The sequence below is a fragment of the Notolepis coatsorum genome (genome assembly GCF_963971535.1).
Source record: "Notolepis coatsorum genome assembly, chromosome: 5".
Classification (NCBI taxonomy): Eukaryota; Metazoa; Chordata; class Actinopteri; order Aulopiformes; family Paralepididae; genus Notolepis; species Notolepis coatsorum.
The window spans coordinates 93,958,168-93,970,394 of NC_140169.1; the positions used below are offsets into that span (position 1 = coordinate 93,958,168).

Sequence of the window (12,227 nt, forward strand, 5' to 3'; positions counted from 1 at the left end):
TCAAGGCCTGTCTGGTATTTTCATCCGGCCCCCAGACTGAATTCACTTATCAGTTCATTGTGGCCCACTGCAATTCAACTGGCCTGTGATACAAATCAAGCGCACCTCTGTCTAACACAAATATCTCGACTTTTCAAACAAACGCACACAGCATTATCTGCACCGACATCATCTTTTTATTTAATAGAAATGCATCAATCGTGGACCATTGGAGGATAATGCAATATTTAGCAGTTGTGCCTTGTGTTTTTATTTACTTTAGCTTTTAAAAGCTTTGTCAGTCATCCGTTTTCACTCGACTCAAGCCTTGGTATTATTTGGTTATATCCAAGTGAATTTGCTAATTCATCATACCTATTTGGAAATACCTATACTATACCATCATACCTATTCTGAAATCAAATCTGTGGAAATGATTTTTATGCAAGATAAGTGAAAGCGGTGGTAGAGAGTGATGCTGAGGTGAGAGATGTGTGTGTGTGTGTGTGTGTGTGTGTGTGTGTGTGTGTGTGCGTGTGTGTGTGTGTGTGTGTTCCACTTAGTTCAAATCCAGGACCAGTTTAACCTAGAATTGCTCATCTGACAATGATTGTTGTGGATGAATAACTAATTAAAACCTAATAGGTATTATTAGCATGCAAATGTATCATTCTTTTAATTAATTTCACATACCTACTATCTGTGGAAATAATTGTTTTGCTAAAGTTGTAGTTTAATAAAACACCCTAACAAAAACAAAAAAAGGGGGCGTGCCGCGCACAAAATAGAGGCGTGGTGATCGAAGGTCTGACGTCTCCGGCTGGTTGTGTGATTTGGACAACGTCAAGTTATTATAATATAAGTTGCGCCCACTTACAGTAACGCCCCTCTCTCTACAGTCCGCACTCCGCACAGACAAACCCCTCTCCCCCCATTCCGCGTTCGTACCTTTCATACAGAACGGCGAGGCAGAAGAAACTTGAGGCTTGAACAGGCTGAGTAAAAAAAAGAAGAAAAAAAGGGGGCTTCTCTCTCCCCCTCTCTCTCTACGTCTGCAGCACATGGTGTTTGTCCTCCTTTTATGGTTTCCTCTCTGGCTCTGGAGGAGAGACTCTTGACAGCAGCAGGAGAGGAGGAGGAGGAGAAGAGAACATCACAGATCTTCTGGGACGCGGTTCTGCAGCCTCTCAAGACTCTTCAACGCCTGGATCTACTTCAACCCCGCTGTACTGTAGCTCCCCTGGATTGAATTAATGCAATTATTATAAAACCAATCTGAAGTTGGTGATATATTGAAATCACTCGGAGCTGCGCAGGGTGAACCCACAGTATTTGTTGAGGGGGAAATGTTGATGCTTTTTGACCTTGATGATCTCTTGACCATGCTTTTGTAGTTTTTTTCTTTCTTTCTTTTATCACTCAACTCCTGCACTACAATGCTGTTTGGGGGGGGATGACTACTACTACTACTACTACTACTACTACTACTACTACTACTACTACTACTACTACTACTACTACTACTACTACTACTGCTAATAAAACAACTACTACAACACCAACAACGACATCATCATCATCATCAACAACAAGCTGTTGTCCGGAGAACGAGTTATTTCCCAACAAACAGGATTGCGGGAAGCAAGAACCATGAAAGGTACTGTACGGTCAGCATGGTCTTTTCTCTCTGTTCCTCGTCAGTCAGGGGAGCTTCTCACTGGAGGCTGCAGTTGAACCTCTTTGAATGATGGGTGTGCCAACAGTGTGTAGTAGTAGTGTAGTAGTAATAATAATAATAACACTTTTTATTTGTAAAGTAGGCTAATGCTTTTCATTCAAACAAGTATCAAAGTGCAATAGGCGCATACAACATCCAACTACAAAATACATTTCAAACAATACAAAGAAAAACACCCAGAAGGTCTACAGTGAGGCATACAACTTAGCAAAGACACAGCACGACACAACATGAAGACAAGGCTCTGGTAAAAATGAGTTTTTTTTTAGGCCATGTGTGAACCAAAGAGAAGTCTGCACAGTGCACACTAAACTGTCCGATAAAAGTTGACGAGTTTGACCATTTCGCGCAAAGAGGGGACTGTCAAAATACTGTAAAGTATTTCTGCTGCCGTCTTTGTCATTCAAACATCATTCCAGAATGTTGAGCAAGTTTACACAATCACTGCAGTGTGTGGGATACTAGCTATATCTTGGGTTATCAATATCTTGGTCTTGAGTTGAGATAAGGTGTCCCATCTTTGTATCCCCAAATCAACTATCCCAGTGCACACGGGTAAACCTAAATGCTGCCAATATAACAATGGAAATGAGTTGACACTTGGATGGCAAAACCCACCAGTGACATCAGATACAGTGTTTCCATGCTCTGGTGTCCCAGCAGAGACTATTATATAGAGTTTATTGTGGTCATTGTAAATTATGATATGATGTAAATTATATCTAGATTAGATTCAAATGTATTGTCATCGTACGTATACAGTGAAACGATAAAAAGTCGGCGTCTAACCAGAGTGCAAAGGTAAAGGTAAAGTGCAATATACACTCTACAAGTGATTAAGCTGGAGTATATATATAAATGAGTACTACTGAGTAATAATGCCAATCTGATGGCGTCCATGTTAGTTAGTATGTAGCTGCATGCACGTTTAAAGCGACCGCTGGCAGTGGCACCCAAATGTGCAGACAACTCGTTTTTTAAGACCCAGAGGTCTGAGTCCGCAGAAGAAATGTTGGTTTGTTGATCTTGGACATGAGACTTCCACTAGTCATATTTGAAATGTGTGTGTACATGAGATGAGTGTGTGTGGGTGTGCATATGTGTGTGTGTACTGTGTGTGTATGTATGTGTGTGTAAATCTGCGGACACAGGCATGTATTTCATAAAAAACTGAAGCTTCCCAGACTCGCCACTCGCCAGTCAGTGATGGTTTTGCTTAAAGGCCACTTTAAAGGAGTTCACATGAACCAAGACAGAAAGGATAACATTTGAATCTGAGCTTTTTCCTCAACATGCCATGAAATAAGAGCCGCGGCTGGCTTTGAAGAGAAAGAGAGAGAGAGAGAGAGAGAGAGAGAGAGAGAGAGAGAGACACACACACACACACACACACACACACACACACACACACACACACACACACACACACACACACACACACACACACACACACACATGTGGCCCCATGGCTTGAGGAGATGTTATGAAGTGTTGAAGTATTTACTGCGGAGAACACAGAACTCAGAAAGATGGGACAGGCTCTCAGCGCCAACAGGAGTATTACACATGAATTATGGGCTTTGAAGATATTACACCTAATGGGACCACAATGTGATGGATGAGATAGGTTGTTTACATTATTATTATTATTATTATTATTATTATTATTATTATTATTATTATTATTATTATTATTATTATTATTATTATTATTATTATTATTATTATTATTATTATTATTATTATTATTATTTTCTGATCTGATAGATAGATAGATAGATAGATAGATAGATAGATAGATAGATAGATAGATAGATAGATAGATAGATAGATAGATATATAAATAGATACAGTATGTAGGTAGATCGATAGAGATGGATAGATATATAGATTTGAGGTAGTAATTAGTTACACTATACCCGTTACTGGGGGAAAAGTAATATTATTACTGTAACACGTTACTAGTGGCGCGACCACCGCAGTGGGAAGTCTGCTGATGTGGTCTGTGTTTGGACCGCGCTCCAGCGGAGCAGTGCACCCAGAGCTCAGCCGGACCAGAACAGAACAAAACATGCTGCCTCACACATTCCTGGAGCTACTGGGAGGAAACAGGAAAGAGGAGGGGTCGAGGGGTCTGGGGGGGGGGGGGGGGGGGGCAAGGGCAGGAAAGCAGGTGTGTGGCTGGCATATGGAAGAGATAAAGAGAGCAGGCTAGGGAAGGAGTTAAGCCTCTTTCACGCATGATGCACTGGACTCCCACAGCCCGTGGCACCAGCTGTGTGTGAGTTCAAACTTAGTCTAGTTATAACGGAGATTCTTTGTAAGTTGTGATTTACACATTACTAAAATAAAAGCACCATGTAGTAGATAGGTTACAACATAACTCTAAGTAACAACTAAATAGTTACACATGCCCTAGGGTAGGTGTAAATCATACAATGTCACAGAATTATACTCCCTGATGGTCGAGCAGTTCTGCTGCACAACGTAATCCTAGTCTCCACAGTAAGAGACTAGGGATGGGCAAAACTAAAATGTAAACTCTTATTTTTAAACTCTTTTTGTATCACAAGCAGTACTGTATTTCTAAATCTGGTATGTCATAAATGTATAGATGTAGCAGTACTGTCTATCTGTATGTCATGTATGTCTGTTATGATGAATTGAAAATGGGGGACCCTGATGTAAACAAGACGAAAGTCTTTCTCTGGTCTGCATTCCCTTAACAATTGTGTGTATTGAGCCGTACTGTATCGTACCCATTCTGCAATCTGTTAATACAATTTTCAATCAATCAATCAATCAATCAATCAATCAATCAATCAATCAATCAATCAATCAATTAATCAATCAATCAAAGCTGGCTGCTGTCATTGCTAGCTAGATCATTTTTTTTGGACCAAAAGCATTAATTCTGAAAGTTACATCACTGATGCTTGAAATGTGTGAACTTGGCAAACAACATGGCAGACATACAAAACGTTGCTACCATGTAACATCCCCGGGTCTCTTTCTTCACGTTTCTTTTCTGTTCTCCCAGCTGTTACAGTAACAGACTGTTAGATTACCTGGCTGCTTGTATGCTTTCTACAACGCAGTTCGGCGATTTGGAATCTGATTGGCCAGGTCATTTCTGGTCATGTGACATGTACGCCCAATCAGCTAGTGAGCTGTACCCAGCATGCAGTTCAGTGTTGTAACACTTAATAGGGTCCCTCTCAATACACTACACTACACACACAGTGTAAAACAAGGGGAAATATATTTTTTGAGACAAAACAATATTTGTATAAACTATTCGCTTTTTTATAATTTAGCAAATATTCCAAAATCTATGCCGATCCCTTGTAGAGAACACATTTTATTTTTTTATCCACTTTTTTTCTCCTCTTTCTGTGTTTTTCTCCCATCCCAATTTAGTCGTGCCAATTCCCCCCTCCCCTGTCTTGATCGTTGCTCGCATGTGCCCCCCACTGGTCGGTTGTAGGGAGGGTTGATAGATACTATCGCATGTCCCCTCCGATACATGCAGAGTCAGCCAGCCACATCTTTTCACCTGCCAGCGTGGACTCTCATTGGCAAGGTGTAACGTGTGGGAGGCTCACACTACCCTCGCCATCTCCTGTCCTTGCTGTGCAGGCACCCTGACCGACCTGTAGGAGTCGCTGTTTACAACGACCAGATTACCACCCATCGACTTCCCTCCCGCTGACTCTGCCAATTGAGTCAGTATGACGGCCGGCCCAAGCCGGAGGCAACGCTGACAGCCAGATTCAATACCGGTGTCTCTCGCGTTGGTGACGAGCGCTTAGACCGCTGCGCCACCCAGCCGCTGAGAACTAATTTATTGATATGATATTTCAATATGATCTAGCTTACTATGATGTGCTACGATGCCAAGTGGCTCATGGCAGCCAGAAAGCTGAAGCTAACCACGATGACGGAATCCTATCTTTGATCGTTGATTGGCCACTTTTCTTAGTTATGCCTTTACCTCCAAACTAATTATGTTGTGTCCTAAATTATCAGGGTGCAACCAATTTTAGCAGCTGATTTAGTTACAAACTAACTAGTACTTACTAAGCCTCTAGTGTCGACATTACACTTTAACTTAGGAGATGACTTACACATACAGTACATAGCTAGCTGGTGCAACCCAGTGCTGAAGTTAACTGCACATTGATCGGAGCGGCTGTATGTGCAAACTGTACCATTCACATTTGAACCGATACCGGTACTGGTACCTGTGAATCGATACCGGTACCCAACGGTACCTTTTTTCTGTACTTTAGTCTCTAAAAATGTAATCTACCTACCTTAGTTGTAAAAATGTGTCCGAACTTAAAATAATTTATTATCATTAATATTTATTTAGAACAATTAGTTAATATATACGTATATATATACACACTGTAACACACACACATATCTTTAAATACAAATAAATATAAATATATCTGAAGATGCTGAACAACTGCTTTGTTGTTGTTGAATCAAGTCAAATCCTAGGTAAGCGTGTATTGTGCGCGTGAGCGTTGACGGGAACGTGCGGCACACTCCATAGGTTTCGTTTCGCGGTAAACGAAACGTTGATGTCATCGGACTTAAAAAATATACAAACTTTAATTTTCTGCATTACCGAAATGTGGCACCGGTGGATCTCACGTGAATCGGTACTCGGTACCCATCCCTAGTGCAAACACGCACGTTAAAATTTACCCTCCCAGCACCCAAGTCCTAAGTCCACGTATTGACCAACCGAGCCCATTATGTGAATACAAGCGCACCCATCGCCTTTTGGTTAAATACTCAAAAATCTCCAAACGGAAAGAATAATTTGATTTCAGAACAAAGAAAATCTAGAAAGAAGAAAACAGGGAGGTATATATATCCTCCCACACAATTGTGATCATTAGAGGAAGCGAATACACAACCTTTGACCTTGCAGCGCCATAGGTCCCAACCAGCCTTCCCTTGCCATCTTTGCCTCACTGTCCAAACAAGATTTTTACCTCACGAGAAAACAAGACGCCTTCATGCTTCCCCGCCCCACCCACGGGTCCCCAACAACATCTCTCATTTCACCGTCGTACCACAACAAGAGAACATCCACTCGTAACGGCTCCGCCATAATCGTCGTTCTGCTCTCTGGGGTACAACACATTCTGGGCGTTTACGGCGTTGTAACGAGACCACACATTCCTAGTCTGAGGGCATCTGAAATGTTAGGACTAGTGGAGGGCTTTGGAAGGGGGGGGGGGACACTCGAGGCTTTTATGAGTTGTGGTCAGGATTCCCACCCGCTCTCCTCTCTTTGGTGGAGCTTTGTTCTCGTTAAAATGGTTTGGGAGCGCAGAGTCCCGGAGTCAACGAATCTGGACGGGAAGTGAATAACACTTTCCCCTCCCTCAATACTCACTCTTGGAAGTGCCCCTGAGCAAGGCATTTAACCCACCAACTGCTCCAGTGGCCACAGCATCAGACTGGTTGTACTGGGCAGCTCCTAGTGTTCAACAGTAGCCCCATTTCGACCCAAGTTACCTGGAACATTTTGGCCCTGGGACTACATTTCATGGAACTCTTCCTTCAGCCCACTGTTCTCTGCATTTCCACCATTGGTTTAAAGACCCGTGAAGATTAGACAAATGAGTCCGCTGGTGTGTAAAAAAGGTCTCTAGACATTCCAGTGTCTCACTAGAACACGGAAGGACACGTTTCTCAGATCTATCAGATCTTCGCGATCGCAACAGACCAAATGTTCCCTGCATACTCTTTTGCCATATATTGCTGCAATCTCCTCTGTGCCCAAGTTGCCTAGTAATAGGCATTAGCATTAGTTATGCCATCTTTGCAGTGGAAATGGCAGAGGTTCAAAGTCATAACATGCGCATAATGTCATCTAACTAGTGCACAATGAATGAATGAATCACGTTCGAAATATAAGTAACTACTCTTTGCCTTTTTTTATAATCTTATCTCCTGTGTTGGCACAAGCACTAACATAGCTTTTGAGTGGAGAGATAACAGATAATAACATATGGAGATATACTAAAAAGCTATTTTTCATTGTCTGGCTGGCAAATGTTTATTTTGGTCCCTGTTTTTCACCATTTAGCTACAGGCATAGACACATTGTATGCTATGATAAACAATGCCATAGTAACTGGTGGTTGTTATATTATTTCAAGATAATAAAGTAGCTATAATGGGTCAATAGATAAAAAGCAGTAATGGCATGTAGGTTACTCACCTTACTCATGTACAGGCATCCACATTATACAGCATTTACAGACATACATAAACTTCATGGCTCATCTCCTACTCTGGGTATTCAGTAGGTGGTGTCAGAGAGGCAACTACCCAAGGATAGTAATACCGCACTTGTAAAGCATGTAATTCATTTTTAAATATGAAATTGCAATGAACAAAAAAAATCACAAATGAACAAATAACATTACAGTATGAACAAACAAAGCAGAAACAATTAAGAAAAGAAACAAATAAAATAACAAATATTTTGACATGACTTAACCCAAATGTCAATTATGACGTTGGAAGGCTTCACGCTGTTAGGAGTGTGCTTACCACCTGAAGTACGGATGCCCCGATCGATCGGCCAGCGATCGGTATCGGCCGATATTGACTAAAATAGCTGGATCGGGTATCGGTAATCTTTTTTTTAATATATAATATAATAAAAAATAAAATAAGGAATAACAATTTAGTAAATCTATATCCATGTGTTAATTTGTTAGATTTAGTTTCACTAACTTAGGAAAGTAATGTTTTAAGTCAAGCCTGATGTTGCCTTGCACAAAATAATGATCCCAGTCTCTTCCACACAGTGAGGCATACAGTTTATTAATTGAACAATGGGTATTTACATTTAGTCATTTAGCTGACTCTTTTATTCAAAGCGACTTACAAGTTCTGTACGACAAGTCATCAGGAAGGGCACAACTCTATCAGCTGAGTAACAATGTTGGTTACAATGTTGGTGCTACAATGTAGGTTAGTATATTAGGACAAGTGCATGACAGTAAGAGTAATAAGTAACAAAACCAAAAACGATCGGTATCAGCAGTGTATCGGCCGATATGGCTCATAGAAGATCGGTGATCGGTATCGGTGGCAAAAAATGTGATCGGGGCATCTCTAACCTGAAGCTTTGAAGACGCTGTTAGGAGTGTGCTTACCACCTGAAGCTTTGAAGACATTGTTAGAAGTGTGCTTACCACTTGAAGATTTGAAGATGCTGTTAGAAGTGTGCTTACCACTTGAAGATTTGAAGATGCTGTTAGAAGTGTGCTTCACCTGAAGCTTTGAAGACGCTGTTAGAAGTGTGCTTACCACCTGAAGCTTTGAAGACGCTGTTAGAAGTGTGCTTACCAGGGCCGCTCCAGTAGCACACCACATAGCGCGCTGAGTCGCGAAGCGGTCGTCCCGGGTTCGTTCCCCAGTCCCGGCGACCATTTGCCGCATGTCTTCCCTACCTCTCCTCCCGTTCTACCTCTCTCCTCTATTGGTCCTTCGTGGCCAGAAAAAAAGCTGTAAAACGCTCATAAAGATAATTTTAAAAGAAGTGTGCTTACCACCTAATGATTTGAAGACGCTGTTAGGAGTGTGCTTACCAATTTTCGAAGCAGCTGTATTCTTAGCCTGCATTTGAAATCCTCATTTTAGCTCAGTGAACAACGCGGGTTGAATCAACATTGGTTTAAATCCTGACGTTAAAAATAACGTTCATTTTGACCCCTTTTTGGGGCCGTTGTGTGGACGCCCAGTGACCAAAAGACAGCTAATGGACTTAACATGTCTGCTGGGAAGGCCAGTGGAAAAGAATGTGTCAAGGTCAGAGCTGACTACTATTACTGTAAAACACATGTAATCACAGTTATATTATATTTATTTTACACAGTCAAGTGAAGATGTGGCTTGCCGCTGTGTAATTTTTACTTCCTTAACCTTGAGCAGAGCCGACTAGTGTGGTTATTTCTTTTTAATCAAGAATAGCTAACTTGCTAGGCTAGTGAACTGTACCATTCAAAAACAAAGAACCAGGTATCAAAATAGGACATGGCCTATAGTCTTCCTACTTGGATAACAATCTGCCATTTCCCCAATCCAAGTCAGGAGTGTACATTTGGACCAAATCACACATTAATATAATGATTCTCCCTTTGCCACGGCGTCATACTCCCACCGAAAGACCTCACGGACACTTAGACATGTTTGTTTTTATTAGATTTAGTCAAACACGGTTTCTTTTTTGCTCCTTTCCTGCAAAGGCACCTGTGTTCATATTATCTAATGTAACAGAAAACTTGAGCTCACACACCAGCATTTCCATTCCCACAACCACATAATCCACAGCTGACCACCTGCGTGCTCAACCCTGTCCCAAAAACATGTTATGCAGTCGAACACTTGACTGTATAAGACAGGGGTCCCCAAACTTTTTCCTGTGAGGGCCACATAACGTTTCCCTTCTCTGGTGGGGGCCGGGGTCAGTTTGTAACAGAAAAAGTGTGACGATCGCAGGGGTGCCTAAACGTAAACATTTATTGTTTTCCAGAAAGCCACACATAACCAAATATTAACCATTTCCGGGATCTTCACAGAAAAAAAAGCCAGGACATAAATAATAACACTATTAATGAAATAAATAACACTATTTATGAAATAAATAATCACCAAATAACCCTCTCTGGGTTCTTCACAGAAAAGATAAAGCCAGGAAATATATAATAACACTATTTATGAAATAAATAATCACCAAATAACCCTCTCTGGGTTCTTCACAGAAAAAAAGTCCATTGAACATTAACTTTCTGTTGTGCCGTGCATTTTATTTATAAGGTGCCTTTCAAGACACTAAAAAAAAGTCCACAAATCGGTGAATGAAAAAATTATAGGATCAAATGAAAACTACTACTTACTGTTTAAAAGTACTCAAAACCAACAAAAAATATCAAACACTAACAAACATTCAGCACAGACAATGGGGATGCTGTCATCTTTAAAAAATAAAATTTGTTCTTTTTTCTTTAATTTATAACTTTTATTTTTTTTGCTCCAGGGCTCTAGGGGGCCGGGCCAAATGTGGAGGCGGGCCGGATCCGGCCCGTGGGCCGTAGTTTGGGGACCCTGGTATAAGACATGTCTCTGACATTATGCAGTGGAACTCTTGACTGTATAAGATATGTCTGGACATTATGCAGTGGAACTCTTGACTGTATAAGATATGTCTGGACATTATGCAGTGGAACTCTTGACTGTATAAGATATGTCTCTGACATTATGCAGTGGAACTCTTGACTGTATAACACATGTCTCTGACATTATGCAGTGAAACACTTGACTGTATAACACATGTCTCTGACATTATGCAGTGGAACTCTTGACTGTATAAGACATGTCTGGACATTATGCAGTGGAACTCTTGACTGTATAAGACATGTCTGGACATTATGCAGTGGAACTCTTGACTGTATAAGACATGTCTCTGACATTATGCAGTGGAACTCTTGACTGTATAAGACATGTCTCTGACATTATGCAGTGGAACTCTTGACTGTATAAGACATGTCTGGACATTATGCAGTGGAACTCTTGACTGTATAAGACATGTCTGGACATTATGCAGTGGAACACTTGACTGTATAAGATATGTCTCTGACATTATGCAGTGAAACACTTGAATCTCTGGACAACATTTGTTTCCTGTGACCGGTTGACCTGGGACTTACTACTGTATACTAACAGTATTACTATAGTATTTGGGGCATACAAAAGAAAATACAGGAATACTATAGTTCATTTTTCGCACAGGCAGGGAGGGAAGGAGTCAGTCCACTTTCACTTCATTCAATTAGCTATTTCCAATTGAAACTGTCATTCTTTGACTAATAATAGTGATAATAATCAGTAAGTCCAGTGATTCGATAAAGGGGGGGTGGGGCTACAGAGAGGGGACAGACTGCTCGTCTAGAGACAGGGGGTGCACACACACACACACACACACACACACACACACACATACACACACACACACACACACACACACACACACACACACACACACACACACACACACACACACACACACACACACACACACACACACACACACACACACACACACACACACACACACACGGAGCGAAATTTACTTTTTGACTCACCGGCCAGTGGCGGGTAGATGGGAAGAATCTACCCACCAAGCATATTTCTTACCTGCCAAATTTGTTTTGATTAAAAAAAAAATATATATATATTTTATATAAATCTTTTTTTTAAATAAAATATATATTATATAATCATACTTGTAGTTGTATTATCTGCGAGACATCGCCACCACGCAATACGTCAAAATGCTCGCTATCTGCAAACAGCTCCACTGTCTGTGTGTATAATTGAGTAGCCTCCAGCTCCAGCAAGGATTCTCCGGCGCTGCAGCTAGACCCTATACTAATACTCTACATTCAGCATGCAAGGATTCTCCGGCGCT

General features: G+C 41.1%; 1 protein-coding gene across 1 annotated transcript in view; it reads left to right on the forward strand.

The window, feature by feature from the left end:
* The first annotated feature begins 952 nt into the window (after positions 1–952).
* Positions 953–12,227, forward strand: part of scara3 (scavenger receptor class A, member 3) — a 134,630-nt gene continuing 123,355 nt past the window's right edge. Inside the window, exon 1 of the mRNA XM_084314825.1 lies at positions 953–1,636. Coding sequence (XP_084170951.1) covers positions 1,630–1,636 — 7 coding nt within the window. The 5' untranslated portion in view covers positions 953–1,629. The remainder of the gene's footprint in view (positions 1,637–12,227) is intronic.